Consider the following 17,257-nt stretch of genomic DNA (forward strand, 5'->3'; position numbering starts at 1 on the left):
CTGCTGCTGTGTGCAGTGATTTGTGTTTGGGGGATGTGGTAATTCCCAAAGCTGGCAGGACACAGGGAATGGCTTCCCACAAGGCAGGGTTGGATGGGATATTGGGAAGAAATTCCTCCCTGTGAGGGTGGCAAGGCCTTGGAATGGAATTCCCAGAGAAGCTGTGGCTGCCCCTGGATCCCTGGAAGTGTCCAAATCCAGGCTGGAGCCACCTGGGCTAGCCAGAGGTGTCCCTGTCTGGCATTTCCAGGTGGGATGGATCCTTCCCAAATGGAACAATCACGTGGAGCACTCTCTGAACATAAAATAATGCAAAAATTCCTATCCCTGTGCTCCAAGAAAACAGGGAAAGGCACCCCAGGGCTGAGCTTCGCAGGGCAGCCTGAAAGGACCAGCAACAAAAAGAGATTTCCTCCTAAAATGAGCACAGAGCACACAAGGGATCAAACTCCTGCCTGGAGACCACCAGTGCCCAAATATCAAAGCAAAATCACAGGTGTGAGAAAACCTGAATTTTTTTCCACCGCCTAACACGTGTTCCCCAAAGAGTAATTTAAGAAACAGCGATTTTTTAATTTTTCATGTTTGTTAACGAGAACAAGATGCCCTGTGAGGATTTTTAAAATGCTGGCTGTGGCAGTGAGAGGAAAAACAAAGGGAATAAAGGTTTTTTTGGGGGGTTTTGTTAAAATGAAAAACCAGTGCTTGCACAGCCAGAGCTGAACTCTGTCACCACATTCATATTTGCTCAAATCCAACATTAATTCCTGGAGCGGAAACGGGAGAACAAATTTAAGCTTTAATGGCTCAGTGCAAACATAGGGGGGAAAAAAAATAATTTAAAAAAACTACTTTTATGTAAAGATTCAATTGAAAGTCAGCTCTGCACATCTTAATCAAGATGCATTCCCAGGGGGATGTTTTTGGGGTCAGGGAGGCAGATGGCTCTGCCTCGTGGCTCAATCTGCAGCAGCTGGTGGAGCCTTAAGGAGGAATTATTAGGAAAGGTGGAACACACACGGATTTATTTGGAATGGTTAAACACAGAGCACTGCACAAGTCAGATGGAGCTTGGAAAATGTAAATTTAGGTGCCAGAGAATGTCGTGCTGCTGGAGAATTTTGGGAATATTTGTTTTGTTTTTACCACTCTGACCTGTTAGGAGGTCACAGATATTCCTTCGCGTCTTTGCGTGATTTTTGTGCAAAAAATAGGCAATAAATAATGTTTGGCTGCTTAAAAGCAGGGTGACTTGGTTGGGATGTGATTTTTGGGTTGGAAATTGGCTTTTCCCTGCTTTTTCTGGTGCGTGATGGTGGTTCCAGTTATAGGATAGATGGATCCAGAGAGAAAACCACACCAGAGTGAGAAGACAGGGAATAAATCTGCAATAACTGTCAGAAATATCTTGCTGGCGTGGCTGCAGTTTCCTTCTTTGTTTTGGGAGACATGGGTGAGTTTAGAGGAAATTCAGACGTTTTTTATGGATTTGGGACACCTTCCACCATCCCAGGTGGCTTCAGCCTTTCCTTGGACACTTCCAGGGATCCAGGCACAGCTTCTCTGGGAATTCCAGCCCTTGGAGCATCTCCTGTGACCTGTTCTGGAGCTGCTCCAGCAATTCCACGTCCTCCTTATTCCGGGAGCACCAGAACCATGCTCAGTACAGGGATATATTTGTGATATTCTGCACATTTTTCCTTTTTCTGCCCAAATTTCCAAAGAACACCCCCAAAAATCACCGGCTGCAACGACACGAGCTGTGAAGAATTTGCTGTTGTTTCTTTGGTCTGTTTTGTTTTTTTTTTTTTTCTTTCATCTTCAATAAACCACCTGCTGCTTTTCCATTCCCTGCTGGAGACACAACAAGTTTTCCTTTCTGTGGTTTTCTAGGGCTCGTCCTCCCGCCGTCTCTTTTTACGAGGTGCCATCATCAAAACGTGCCGTGTTTATATTTTTATGGAGCTGCTATTTCTGTTTTTATGGAGTAGATGAATGGGATGCAGTGCTGGTAGAGTGATTGGTGAAAACACCTCCAGAGCCCTTCAGTCCAGGGGATTATTCAGCATCTTCAGAAGGTTAAATTCTCCTGTTGGATTCGGGAATCGCTTCTTCCCAGTTTCTCTGTAATCTGTAAATCAGTTTGATGGAATTAACTGGATGTAGAACCAACACCAAGTTGGAACCCTTCAAGTTTTCTTCCATTTTGGTTGATTTTTAAGACTTTAGACAGTCCTGGCATCGTGTTTTTAACCACACCTTTCCCATTTTCTTCCCATTTCCCGTTTTCCTCCCATTTCCCGATCTCGGCCGGGATCCCCCCTCCGGCTCCTCCCGATTCCATCGGGGTTGTTCCTATGGTTACCCCCCCTTTGTGGGGGGACAAAGGTTGGCATCTCTCTCCTCCCGAGCCAAATTCTGCCCTTTGACTCCCTCCCCTTTTCACACCCCTCGCTGAGCTTGGCCTCCTGCTCCATCCCAGGCTTCTCAGCCCGGGGGTTCCCATGGAAACAGGGAAGGAAATTTGAAAAGGGAAGCACAAAGGGCTGCTTCATTTGAATTCGAACAAGGGGAGGAAGGCTCCTTGTAGTTCATCTTTGTGCGGTGTGGAAACCCCGAAATTTATCTTCTGAAAGTTGCTTTCAATTTGTAAACTTGTTTATATTCCCTGTTTCCTGATTTGGAGGACAAAAGTTGTCGTGTCCGTGGCGCTGAGCAGGGAGAAACATCTTTCTTTATAAATTCAAGGAGACAACTCTGGTCAGCCTCTCGCTTTCTTCTCCCCCCTCACAGCTCCAAAACTCGTGTTTTTAACATTTCTCCCTGAAAACTCACCCATGCATTCCATATTTTTCACTCCATAAGGACTCAGTGATATTGTCAATTATCTGCATCCCGTCTTTGCAGGGGCGTGGGTGAATTGTGTGTCCTTGAGAATCAGCAGATTCGGAATCGCTGCTCCTGAGAATTCATTTTCCCCTCCTTATTCCACATTTTAACCCTCAGGGTGCAGGTGCAGCACAGACCTGTGAGGATAATTCAATATTATTGATATTATTGCAGATATCAATATATTGCAGATATTCAATAACTGCAGAGGATAATTCAATTATAAAGTTTGACCTTGGATCTCGGGTTTGCTGCTCGTTGTCAGTAATGAAGGGGGGAAGTAAATTTTTTAATTTAAAAAAAATTTAATGAAAAAAAAAATTAATTAAAAATAAATTTTAAAAAAGGCAAGGAAACAAAAATATGGTGGGATGGCGACATTTTATCAGCCTGTTTTACAAAGGTGTCAAATTAAATTAAATTAAATTAAATTAAAGGTTTGATGTAAAGGTGTGAAAGGACAAGGAAGTCACTTTGCCTCCAGGTTTTTCTCCCTGACACATTATCCAGTTCTTCCAGGAAAGGTCTGGAATCCAACCACATCCAAGAGAAAGGAGTTATTTGGGAATCTGTCCTCCAAACCTCGTGGCTAAAACACTGCAGAGCACTCAGATGGTTTCTTTCCTCTTCCTTTGCCAACCGTTCCTCACGATAACCTTCATTAAAGTGGCATCACAAAAACGGCAACGCCATTCTCCAGATCCTCTTTTTTCCCTGGCACCACGGGAGGCGGGCTGCTTTTGTCTGGGAATCTCAAACTTTTCCAGCCTTTTCAAATTGAGCCTTTTCCTCCCTTCCCACTTTGCTGCCTTGAAGATTCCGGGGTCACGGAGGGGACTCGGGAGAGCCGGGGACGGGCAGGGATCTGTGGCTTTGGGATGTCCTGCGGTGGGAGCTGATCCATCAGAAAGGAGCGCTGGGATGGATTAAAGGACAATTTTTTCATCTCTGGCTGTCAGTGCTCATCCCTGAGCTGGGAAGCAGTGGGAGCCGGGAGTGAGGGAAGAGCTGAACTCATTAAGGAATGCTCTGACACTCCTCCCCACTCCCCATCCCGCTGCTTCCAGCTCTTTTGCCTTCCCTGCCCTTCATCCCCGCTCCTGCTCTTCCCTCAGCTGCGTTTTCCAGCCTTTTGGGCACTTTTATAGACACATAAAAGGCATTTTGCAGTTATTCAGTGGGAAAACTCACCCCTCTTGCCCCTCCTGTTCCCCTCAAAGAATTCAGTCCAGCCTTTCCTGCTTTTGCAGTCTGATCCCACTGATTCCATTCTGTGCCGATTCCCCCCTTCCAAACTCTCCTGCAGGATATTCCATCCACATCCCAACATTTTTAGGAGCATCATTTACCATTCAAAAAGGTTTTGGTGGGGTTCTCCCACTGCATCCACGGATACTTGCTCTTTTTTATTCCCTCAAACTAGGAAATAATTTGGAATTATCCTCTGCAGAGCAGTTGCAGAATGATTTTTGTCTTCCCTTGTTTCCCTCACCCGTGTCCCCTCTCTCTTATTAATCCCGTTATTGTTTGGCCTGGTCCTACTTGTGAGTTTTCCAGAGATTTTCCCCAAAACTCTGTCTGTGGTTCAGAAGAGAGCCGGGAACAAACTCATGGCCTCGACAGGGAAGAAAATCCCAGCCTTTTGAGGGGAAAATATTCTTTAGTCAGTTTTGAGAGCACTAAAAAAACCCTTTTAGGGTACCGCGGAAACAAATGAGCGGAGGCACCGTGGGAATTCCTGTCAAATATTTATCTGTTGAATTATTAACTGAAAAAATCAAGTCAGGGGCCTGGGTCTGATGGTTTTGGTGAGGAATTTCGGGATTGGCTGTTCAGAGGTGGATAACAGCTGTCTGGCCAGTGGAAAAGTGGGATACAATTGCAATTATTTTTAATTCTTTTCCCCCGTCCTCCCCTGTAGCGTTCAGCTGTGACCTCATTAACTTGGCACTGAATGGAAGGGAGAATGGTGCCTGATGAATCTTAAATTTTAATTTACAGCTGCTGCGTTCACACATGTTTTCTAGAAATGGTTGGTGGTTTGAAAATGGTTAAAAAATTGAAGTTGCCCACTAATTATTTTAATTCCTCTACTTAGAAGCATAAATAATTTTCATTTAATCCGTTGGAGTAAATTGAGGTATCTCAGTCTCAACTTTTCTGCATTATTGTCTGGTGAATACAGAGGCCATTTTGGTTGCCCTCTTGTAATTCCTTAATTGGATAAGAGAAATTTATATTGGGATGGGCAATTCCTTTGAAAAATCAGAAAAAAAAATCCCAATTAAAAAAAAAAAATAGGGAAAAAAAATCCCAATAAATTCAGTCAGTGTTTGCTCAGAGCCTAAAGACTCGCTGTAGAATTATAATCCTGAAAGAAAAGGAAAATCTCATTTCCAAAGATTGCAGTTTTCCCCCAAACCCACCTCATTTCCTCGTTGTTTGTGTCCAGCTGTGCAGGAAGAATTCCATGGCTAATTCCAAAATACGGGAAGTTGTCCCTGAGATTCAGCTAAAGCTCACCTTGTATTTCTGTAGTGATTTTGATTTTTTTGGCTTGCTCACAGTACAGGATGATTTTGTGTGGAGCCCCAGGGGACACTGAGAAAAACACTCCTGGTTTTTCAGCCAAGCTTTCAGGAAAATTTACAAATTTTCCTGAGTAAAATCTGGATTATGTCGTAATCTGGCCACATCTTCCCAATTAATGCATGGGAAGAGTGCTGGGGTGCTGCAGCTTTACTGCTCTGGTGTTGAAATAATCTCCAGACCCTGAGAATCCTCACAAACAAAATAACCTGGAGTTAAAAATTGTAATAAAATTAAATTGTAGTAAAAAGCAGTAACAGCTGGGGTGGGGTAAATACGGAATTAAACGGGAGGTGCTGCCGAGCTGAGGTTTGGTGGTGGGGCAGCTTGGTTTGGGTGGATCCTACTCCAGTAAATGCAGAGAAATGAGGAAGAAATTCCTCCCTGTGAGGATGGCAAGGGGCTGGGATGGAATTCCCAGAGAATTCCTGGCTGCTCCATCCCTGGGAGTGTCCGAGGCCGGGCTGGAGCAACCTGGAGGAGTGGGAGGTGTCAGGGTTGGAACTGGATGAGCTTTGAGGTCCCTTCCCACCCAAAACCATTCCATGGTTGTGTGATTCCATGATTTAGGGGACAGCAGGGCTGCAGAGGCTGTAGAGAATTATTTATGCTCATGGAGCAACTTTGAGTTTTGAATTAATGAATGATTTTTTAATTACTTCCACCAAAATACAGCCCAGTGTCCAGGATCTCCCTGGAAAGCCAACACGAGGGAAAAAGGACATCATATCTTTATTAGAATAATTCTAAACAATACACTTTAATTATTTCTCTGTGAAATATCCTTAATTTTGAGGCCCAAAGATGTCAGTTTTCCTCTGCCACCCAAGGTGTGCGTGTGGTTTTGCTGGGATCTAGATTTAACAGATTTAACAGTGTTAGATTGAGACACAGCTGTTAAAATGTCAGCGTGCACGTCGCTATCCAGAATCATTTTTATGACTTCAGCCCAGCAGATTCATGTTCTTACTTCAGTTTGCAGCGTGTTAATTCTGGATATTGTTGTAGTGGATCAGGCTCTGCTCCTTCCCAACACCAAAAAACCCTTTTTGGGAGACTTTTCCCGTGGAGATGCGTCATTTTATCCCCTCGGTTCTTTTGGGGTTTAATTTGGGCAGAAACTTCGTGGATATCGCAGGATCATTCCTTGAAGGATTTAGATGAAATTTCTTTCCATAGGGAGCAAAAATTCATCAAAATTCACTCATTTCACCTCTTCCCAAGGAGCTGCTGGTCCTGATTGTAGCCAGGGAAAACAGGGGAGCTGTTGGATGGTGATTCCTTCTCGGAGAAGAGTCTCCAACATTCCCAGCTCAGCCTGGAGGGGATTTATTCCAGCTGAACCCACCGTTGTTTCCCGGTGGGAAAATCCCATGGGAGAATTCCAGCAAACAAAACTTCCCAAATTCATTCATCTCGTCACTCACAGCTTTTCTGCCTTCCAAAGGTTCTGCTCCTGGATTTCACAGCCTCCTGCCCCTCCTGGCTGCCAGAATTCTGCTCCAACAACCTCCTGCCTCTTCTCTCAAGAAGGGTTTGTCTGCTGTGCTCTGGGGCTGAGGCTCTGAAATTCGCTTTAATTCGCCTTAAACCCAAGTCAGGGTAGCAGAGGAAGAGGATAAATTAACTTCTGCCTCTTGTGAAAATGTCTTAGGTGTCAGCTGGGATTTGCCCTCGTTTTGTGACCGTTTGATGACAGCAAAATTGATATTTAAGGAATTGAGATCCACCTGCCAAGAAACACTTGGGCTTGAATGTCAAAATTCAGGGAACAGGAGCCTTCTGCTGCCATCCCAGTGGAAAACACGGGAACTGTGATGTTAAACACCCTTGGACATCCTGCTGCATCAGCTGGGTAGGTGAAGGAGCAGAATAAAACAGAATAAAAAGTAAATTCTCTTCAGTGGGAGTGCTCAGCGTTTCCTGTGTTTGGAAATTCAGCTTGTCTGGGTGCATTCTGCAGGGTTTTGATGTTTTTATGTGGCAGACGCTGCCACCCTGCATTCTTAAAGCTGTAAAAATGAAATGGGGAGGTGAATACAAATTTTCCATCCCATTTGTGACTTACAGAAATCCCTTTTTTTTTTTTTTTTGAGCACTGAAGAACCTGATCTGGCTGTGAATTCCATCCAGTCAGTGTCAAACCCTCTAACAAATCCCACCAAATGCTTTTCCTCCTTTGCTCAGCAAGGGAAATTTTTGAGCAGCGAAGGAGAAGGAGGAAAAGGAAGAAGAAAAGGAGAAAGAGGTTTTTGTTTCTCCACTTCTCACCATGGGTCTCCTTCCCCTCCCCATGGTGACAGCAGCACTGGAGCTTTTCCCAGCAGGCCTGGAAGCCGTGATCACACTCCCACTGGGAATGTCATCCTTGCAGGAGATGATGGGAATGTGTCATTTCTATGAAAAACAGGATTTGGATGAGATTTACAGCTTCCTTGCCCAGGCAAAGTGTGTTTTTATTTAACAGTATCTAAAATGCAGTCCAGGGGATGGTGGGTTTATTGGTGGATTTATTTCCCTGATAACATCTCTCTGGAATTCTCCCAAACCCATCACAGCAGGCACATGGAGAGGAAGGAAAAATCCCAAACCTTCTCAGCTGCCACCACCCCAACGCTCCCTGCAAATGGAAACGGTTTCCAGGACCACCCACCTGCATCCCCCCATTCCCAAAAAAACACCCACACCCAGGGAAAGTGCAGACTGACAGATGGATGCCGTCTTCCAGAGGAACTTTGGAATTCAGCTTGCAGCAGGAGACATCCAAAAAGAACGAGAGCAGATGGCTTTGCTTCCCAAACCTACGGGCAGGGATTAACGTCATTCTCTGCCTTTTAGCTACTCCCATCTTCATCCTCCTTTGGTTTTTTTCCCTGCAGAAATTAACCTTGCTAAGACAGAAAGCTTGGGATGGTTTTATTTATGGGCAGGTAAAATAATTTTAAGGTGAATAACAGGGTGAGTGCCCAGTTCAGGCTGTAGCACGGAAAAAACATCATTGGAACCCGCAGAAATTACTTATCTTTTTATTGTTGGAGTTTCTTAAATAACTATTTAAATTCAGACATTTCTTTTTAGTGCTAAGGTAAAAACAATCTGATTTTTTTTTTCCCTTCCCAGCCCCTAAAGCAGTGTCAGTCTATTCCTCATTGCAATCGGGATTTTTCCAGCTGCCATCAAATTATGAAATGTGGGATATTGAAAAGCTGTGGGGTTCATACAGATCATTGGGAATAGCTAATTCCAATATTGCTGAAGGGGAAAAACTCAACAGGCAGCCAGAGCTGTGCCCCATTTGGCTTTTCATATGTGTAGCACTGGGAGAAACCAGAAATAAATCCAAAAATAAAACCAGAAATAAATCCAAAAATAAAAGTACACCTCAGTTTTTCATACGTGTAGCACTGGGAGAAACCAGAAATAAATCCAAAAATAAAAGTACACCTCAGTTTTTCATACATGTAACACTGGGAGAAAACAGAAATAAATCCAAAAATAAAAGTACACCTCAGTTTTTCACATGGGTAGCACTGGGAGAAACCAGAAATAAATCCAAAAATAAAAGTTACACCTCAGTTTCTCAACGGGGAAGTTGGTGGTGAGGTAAGGCGGGATGTGCTTTGTGCCAGGAATTCTCGCTGAACGTGTCTTGGCACCGAGCACTCGGAGCAGGCTTGGGCAAAATCACCTTTTGCCTTCAGAAAACGGAATAAAGGCTCTGCAGTGCCAGAGTCCCATGAAATTGGGTGAGCTGGGTGGATTCCAAAAGAAACAAACTCACTCCTGCACACCTGGCTGCTGCCTTCACCTTTGATTTCATGGCATGATCCAGCCAAAATGGGTGGGAAAAAGTAGAAATGGCCTTGATTTTCTGCCAAGTTCATGCCCCAAATCCCTGATTTTTGCTCTGCTGTGAACATTCCCTGATTTTCTTTAGGAAGTTGAGGCAGGGCCCTGTTTTATTCCAGCAGCTCTTCAGCTCAGGTGTGAACCTGCAGCAAACCTTTCCTCATCACGAGCTGCAGGATCCAGTGAATCCACAGAGGTTCACAGATGGAAAATACATTTTCAGAGTTTTTCAGAGGAAAATTCTGCTCCTCAGAGCAGCAGGCTGAAGGTGCTTGGTGGGAGCAGGAGCTGTCTGAAGAATTAAATCCAAACCAGTCCAGCTCTCCAGGGAGCCTGGAAGGCTTTGGGACACAATTCCCGATTTTTTTCCTTAATGAACAGTGAGCTCCATCAAAGGCCGGGTGTAATTTCTCTCTCCTTGCCTCCTTTGGGCTCAATTCTCTGTGGATATAACTTTTCTCTAGTCTCTCAGCCTCCTTTGGGCTCAATTCTCTGTGGATATAACTTTTCTCTAGTCTCTCAGCCTCCTTTGGGCTGAATTCTTCTGGGATCCTCCCTCCTGGGGAGTCCCACTTATCTCAGTCCTTATGATTCGAAGAAAACTCCCGAGCTCGTTAGAATCTTGTTTCTCGTGTTTATTGAAGGATCCTTACAAAACTTACCAGGTCTCTCCAGGCTGGTTACAAGGTTAATCTTTGCAATTTGGCACATTTCTTTCTTCTGATGGTACAAACAAGGCCTTGTGGCTCACTTTGTGTCTGATGCACAAAATGGCCCCGAACTGCGCAGTTCTTTTATCTTTATACCTATTTTTACCCAATTAACAATAGACACGTATATTATTTTCCTTAATGACCCAATGACCCATCACCTCTGTGATGCACTGCAGCATTTTCTATCCAATCACTGACTATTACCCAAAAACCTCCAGGAGAAGAACACGAAGAAGAAAGAAGAAGGGACAAGGGACAACACCCTAAATCCTCCATCTTGTCTCCTGTTCTCTAAACTAACTTTTTCACCCGGTGATTTAAAAAACTTTCTAATCTACACACTTACACTTTCAGCTTTTTCTATCTAACTTTAACATTTGTTTTCATGTATCACCATGCAAACCTGCTCATGAATTTCATATTATATGAAATTCAGTGTTTTTCTAGATCTTATAACTAAGTATCAGAAACAAGGGCACACACTCTGTATTCCAGACTCCAACAGCCGGGAGATTGAGGACAAAGAGCAGCTGATGTGGCTGCTCCGAGCTGGGGTGTGCCCCGAGGCTTCTGCTTCCACCCGGGAATTGCAACAGCAATTGAGAATCATCGAATCACTCTCTTCCCAGGAGCCTGGGGGGAGAAAAGTTCCCTCCTTCCCTCTCTGAGTTGATGAGGATGCTTCCTGTTTAGTTCTCTGATCAAAGAATAGAATGTATAAATAAACACAATGGGGAAAGATCATCCAAGGAATTTGGTTTGAATCTTACCAAGTCACTTCCCGAATGACAGCCAAATGTTGGAATAAAATAAAATAATTTGGTTTATAATTTGGTTTATTATCTCCCGGTGCTATGAAGTCTCAGATTGGAGCTCTGTTCCGTGGTGTGTTTATGATTTGAGTTACTGATCTTGATTTGCAACCAAAAGTGAGGATTTGTTAAAAAAATTATTTGGAGTGGGGAAAAATCTTCTCATTCCTCCTGTCCTTTGGTTTTCATCCTTTGGAGGATGGAAGTTGGCGTTGGGAACGAGATGATCTTTAAGGTCCCTTCACAGGACACCTGAGAGGCAAAGCAGAGGACCAGCAGAGTTTCTCTCTTCCTAAACATTTCTCTCTTCCTTCTCTTGGCTTTTCCAAGACTCAGCCTGAATCACTGAAATCAGTTTGGCTGCCACGCCTCCTCTTGCCCTCGTCCTCTTCCTTTTTTCCTCCTGGAGTTGTTCACCGGGCGTTTTTCTGAAGCACATCCCATCTAACAGAGAGCCTTTTGTTCCGCTCGATGTCGTGACTTGCACTGCTTCCTTGGGCAAGAGCATGAAAAGAGTCTTTTAATCTCCCCGTGTTTATTTTTTAACCATAATCAGTAGGTGGAGGTGACTTTTCATCTCAGGGGGGAAGGCAATTTGGAGATCATTTTTTGGGGCGCTTTCAGAGGGAGCTGCCCACGGGCACAAACACTGGATCAGAGCAAGTGAGTTTCTTTTTCTGTGTTATCAGGAGTTGTTGTAGGGATTTGGTTTTTATTTCTGTTCTCCAGCTCAGCCTCTTCATGATTTTAAAGCTCACGGGATCATTTAGGCTGGAAAAGATCTTTGGGATCATCGAGTCCAACCTGTGACCGATCCTCATCACCAGAGTTGAGTTGAGTGTTGTTTCCTTGGACACCTCCAGGGATGGGGACTCCAAACCTCCCTGGGCAGCCCCTTCCCACGTTTAACAGCTTTTCCATGAGGAAATTCCCTCGGATGTCCGGCCAGAAGCTCCCCTGGCACAGCTTGAGGCCGTTCCCTCCTGTCCTGCCCCTTCACCTGGAGCTGTTTGTGCACCTCGAGGTGCTCCGAGGTCTCTTCTCAGCCTCTGCAGCTCCACCAAAACCAAACAGATCTTTCAATGAGGGCAAAATAGCAGGAAAAGAGGAAATTTGGGAACATCTTTTCCCAAGAGAGGGGTGTATCAGATGAAGGGAGGGGGAAAATTGTCAGAACTTGAAATTTACTGAAATTTAATGAATTTTGTGAAAACTTGCAGTGGCGGGAGGCAAAACTTTGGGATTGGGGCAGGCATGAAAACAGGAACTGTTTTCTGTGAAGTTTTACCTTAATATTCTGATTTTCAATGCTTTTTGAAAAGAAGGGAAGTTGAACTCTTACCAGAATAAAAGTGGAGTTCTTGTTTTTCCCTTTCCATCAAGTAAAGACTTTTTACCTCCAGCTTTTCCAGGCAGGTGTTGTAACTCCCTGGAATCAAATTCTTGGATCCGTGTGGTCAAACAATGGCTTTAACTCTGCTGTAGACAACAAATACTCACAAATAAATTTATAAATAAAAATAAATCTGCCAAACGGAAGAAATTATTTGAGTAACGTGAGCCTGTAAATGTAAATATTTCCCAACTGCTGCTGCCTCTTTCCTGGTTGATAACTCCGGGGAGGCTCATCCTGCTCTTCCTGCAAGTTATTGCTGAATTTTATGGGATGTTTGAGAAATTAAGGGAATTTTATCAACTTGATAAATAATAATGATTTTTTAAAAAAAAAAAAAACAACAACATTAAAATCATGGTTGTGTCTTCTAATCCCAAAATTAACCCTTTGCAGAGGGAAGGAGACTTCTGGGAAGGATTGGGAGAGTAAAGAGGTGGTGAGGGAGAAGTGAAATTTTTTCCTTATAATTCCCAGTATTTGCTATTTTGTGGTCACAGAAAATGACCTACTTTTTCCAGTTAGATCAGTTCTTTTCTGTCGTTTTTGGGGGGAAAAAAATGCTGAATTGGTTTAAAAAATTGCTGCTTGAGAATGTAATCTTTCTGCAGCTCCTCTTCAGCCTCACTTGTAACAAGATTTAGGATTTCTATGTATTTATACATAGCAGGTTCATTTGTGCTTCAGCTATCGCACTGCAAATTCCAAGGATTAGAATTCCCGCTCCTTAATCCTGCTGGGCTGTGGAGGAAACCCTGGTATCCAAATAATGGACTTTTACTAAAAATCTGTGTAGAACAAAGCTATTGCTAAAGCCACTGCCACCTTTTCCCTTTGAGCTGTGATTTGAAATATAAATCAGGAGAAGAAGTGGCTCGTGGAGGTGTTTTTACAGTCCAGGGTTTGTTTTATTCCAGAATTGGGAATCCTGATGTGTTCCAATATTCCCTAATTCCGCTCTCACGGGAATATCATCGATCTTGATGATATCCAAAGAGATTGTGAGGCTTTGGATGGTGGTGGGTCCCACAGAGATTTGGGATGATAAAACACTGATTAATTCTTGGAGAGTTTTAAGGACAAACCACAAAAACCAAGAGCAGGATGAACCCTCACTGGACAATAACGCGGATTATCACGTGCACCAGCGTCTTCTGAGACATAAATCCCTGTCCTCTTTATTTTTCCATCCTTATCCTTCAGGAATACTCCAGAGCAGCTGTATTTGCCTAACTCTGATCGATTTTCTCTCAGAGCTTCCAGGGAGCGTTGCTCTCATCGATACCCAAACCTGTTGTGAAGCACCACGGGAGCACGAGGCACCGCTTATTTATTCTCTTTTATTTTTTCAGGTTTTGATTTCACGGTGCTTTCTGATGCTCAGGCGAGAAATGGCATCTTGGCTGTGCCTTCACTGTGGTCACAGCCTTGGGAGATCTGTGGGAATTTAAAGAACTGGGCTGGGAATGTTTTCCTTCCACGGATACCCCTTCATGAGGGAACTGAAATCCACCCTCAGGGCAATTTACCCATCTAATTCCCACTGATTTTAATGCAGGTGGAGGACATAAATATCCCTTGGGAATATTTTCATTGTCCCCACGCTCACCTGTCTTCCTAAACCTCCCGAGTTCTGTCCTGATGATCATTTCTCCCAGCAGCCAGAAGGTCGCGATTGCGATGAGACAAAAATGAAATATCCCACAAAAGCGCTGCTTACAACTGCTGAATTCTCCTTTTTTTTTTTTTTCCTTTGTGCCAGCCTTTCCACCCCATGGTGAACCTGGAATGCTCCCGGGATTTCCGTCCCTTCCTGTGCGCCCTGTACGCCCCGGTGTGCATGGAGTACGGGCGGGTGACGCTGCCCTGCCGCCGCCTCTGCCAGCGCGCCCACAGCGAGTGCTCCAAGCTCATGGAGATGTTCGGGGTCTCCTGGCCCGAGGATATGGAGTGCACCAGGTGAGAAAATGCTTCTTGGTTTTTGGGTTTTTTATTTTATTTTATTCCAGGGTAAAATTTTACTCCCATCCAGGACGTTCTGCGTAAAAAACAGGCGTTTGAAACGTTTTCCGTCGCGAGGGTTTCCTGAGGCGGGAGGTGAGTTCCTATTTCTGCCCAGGAGATCAGCTGAAAATTGGCTGGGTTTGATGAGGGTGAGATCTCAAAGCTGTTTGCAGAGCATGTGCCCCTCTCTGAGCTGCAAACAGCTTTACATTGCACAAATAAATTTATGGAAGATCGATCCACTGGTGTTCCAAGCTGTTCGAGACATAATATGCATGAGAGTAAAAAGCAGTAGCTTTGTACTTTGTTATTTTTTATAAATTACTCCAATGGGTTAATGGAACTGAGGAGCACAAAAAGGAGGAAATAATTTACAGTTGGATTGGAGAGAATGAAAAAACAATTAAAATCGTTTTAGTTAAATAGGTCAGAGGATGTTTCTGGGTTACAGGGGTTGCTCCAATCTCTCCTTCAAAACTTCAGCAGTCCTCAGCCTCCAGTCACAGCTTTATTTACACAAATATCTCCAATAATTCAGTTTATTAATGCTGGTGTCAGCTACACAAATATCTTGATCATAATTCCATTTATAAAAACTGGCATTGCTGGTTGGAATTTTGGTGTCACCGCCTGTCTGAGGGCAGCGAGTACAGTTCCCTAGGAAAGGCTTTGAAATGTTTTAAAAATCCTGCTGCCGTGGGCTTGAATTCACAGATTTCCTGGGATGGATTTTGCATCCTTACCTTCCTTCTTAAAGCCCAAACGGGCTCCTCATTTGTTTTATTTTTAAACTAATTTTATATAGCTTCAGCATTGCGCTGTGGGGTGAGTTGGTGACAAAGTAGTGCAGAATTTCATGGATTCCCCGTGTTTTGGGTTGTCTGCTTTTGCTCCAGTTGGTTTTCCTGAAGTCACACCTAGAAATGAGGTTAAACTGTGAGTACATCCCTCGTAAACGCCTCTTTTCAGGTTCCCAGATTGCGACGAGCCCTATCCCCGCCTGGTTGACCTCAACCTGGCCGGCGAGCCCACGGAGGAGGCCCCGATGGCCGTCCAGCGGGATTACGGCTTTTGGTGTCCTCGGGAGCTGAAAATCGACCCGGACCTGGGTTACTCCTTCCTCAGGGTCCGGGACTGCTCCCCTCCTTGCCCCAACATGTATTTCCGCCGGGAGGAGCTGTCCTTCGCCCGCTACTTCATCGGCGTCATCTCCATCGTCTGCCTCTCGGCCACCTTGTTCACCTTCCTGACCTTCCTCATCGACGTCACGCGCTTCCGCTACCCGGAGAGGCCCATCATCTTCTACGCCGTCTGCTACATGATGGTGTCCCTCATCTTCTTCATCGGCTTCCTGCTGGAGGACCGGGTGGCCTGCAACGCCTCCAGCCCCTCCCAGTACAAGGCGTCCACGGTGACCCAGGGCTCCCACAACAAGGCCTGCACCATGCTCTTCATGGTGCTCTACTTCTTCACCATGGCCGGCAGCGTCTGGTGGGTCATCCTCACCATCACCTGGTTCCTGGCCGCCGTGCCCAAGTGGGGCAGCGAGGCCATCGAGAAGAAGGCCCTGCTCTTCCACGCCAGCGCCTGGGGCATCCCGGGCACCCTCACCATCATCCTGCTGGCCATGAACAAAATCGAGGGCGACAACATCAGCGGCGTGTGCTTCGTCGGCCTCTACGACGTGGACGCGCTGAGGTACTTCGTGCTGGCGCCCCTCTGCCTCTACGTGGTGGTGGGAGTCTCCCTGCTGCTGGCTGGAATCATCTCCCTCAACCGCGTCCGCATCGAGATCCCGCTGGAGAAGGAGAACCAGGACAAGCTGGTGAAGTTCATGATCCGCATCGGCGTGTTCAGCGTGCTGTACCTCGTGCCCCTGCTGGTGGTGATCGGCTGCTACTTCTACGAGCAGGCCTACCGGGGCGTGTGGGAGACCACCTGGATCCAGGAGCGCTGCCGGGAGTACCACATCCCCTGTCCCTACCAGGTGAGCAGCACCTCCCCAGTCTACACCCACCACCCTTCTCCTCCTGTCTCGTGCAGGGCTGGGCTGTGAACGTGTCCCAGGAACTGCTGGCACTAGAGGATGTTAGTCTTGCTCCTACTCCTAGAGGTTGAATGAATTTTTCAATGTTATTTCAATGTTATTTCAATATTATTTCAATATTTTTAATATTTTTCAATATTAAAATTCCCTAAGGTTCCTTTTATATTCCGAGTATTTACATATAGGCGTGGCCACGGAGCCTCACCTACTGTCGTTCTCCAAGCGTTATCCCACGAGCAAATAGAAAGATTTTATTTTACAAAACACTGACCTGTGGACTCTTTAGTCTTTTAAATTCAATTTTTAATATTAAAGTCCCAGAAATTACCAAAGCACAAAGAAATTACTGAGAACGAAGCGAACGTAGAAAATTTGGATTTGTTTGGGGGGAAGATGAATTCTTTGTGCCCTCCCTGTGGGGAAGGGGTGAAGGTGGAGGACACGGTGATGGTGGATTTGAAGCAGTGGAATCACTTGGAATTTGAGCTGATTTGAGCTTTTGGATTTTGGATTTTTGGATTTTGCATTTGGGCTGATTCCAGGGACCTTTTGGGTCTCTTTCCACTCAAAGGAGATGTTGAGAGTGGAGTTTTCCCTCCTTTGACTGGGGCTTGATGAGTTTATTTTTGGTTGTTGGGAGTTTTGGTGTTTAAACCGAGTTGTCATCAGGCTGCTTTTTGTAATTCTTGTTCATCTTTTTGGCTTTTGGGGCTTTGATGGCCTGGAGGTTTTGGGGCTTTGATGGCCTGGAGGTTTGGTGCTCATTTTGTGCCAGGAACATCTGTATAAAATCCAACTTGAAGCATCTCCTGATGAAAACCAGAGCTTGCAGCTCATCAGCTTTGGGGTTTTTTTCCAAGAAATTGAGACTTATCTGCTCGGTTTAATTGAGTTATCACAGGAACAGAAGCCTCTAAGAGCCCAAAGATCAACCCCTCCACTGGTTTATTCAGATGCAGTT

At 44.9% G+C, this 17,257-nt stretch overlaps 1 protein-coding gene across 1 annotated transcript in view; it reads left to right on the forward strand.

The window, feature by feature from the left end:
• The window catches only part of FZD3 (frizzled class receptor 3), a 44,470-nt gene that overhangs the window by 10,380 nt on the left and 16,833 nt on the right, over nt 1–17,257 (forward strand). The window contains exons 3-4 of the mRNA XM_058836845.1: nt 14,008–14,204; nt 15,219–16,236. Coding sequence (XP_058692828.1) covers nt 14,008–14,204; nt 15,219–16,236 — 1,215 coding nt within the window. The remainder of the gene's footprint in view (nt 1–14,007; nt 14,205–15,218; nt 16,237–17,257) is intronic.

This window comes from Poecile atricapillus, chromosome 3, assembly GCF_030490865.1.
Source record: "Poecile atricapillus isolate bPoeAtr1 chromosome 3, bPoeAtr1.hap1, whole genome shotgun sequence".
Classification (NCBI taxonomy): Eukaryota; Metazoa; Chordata; class Aves; order Passeriformes; family Paridae; genus Poecile; species Poecile atricapillus.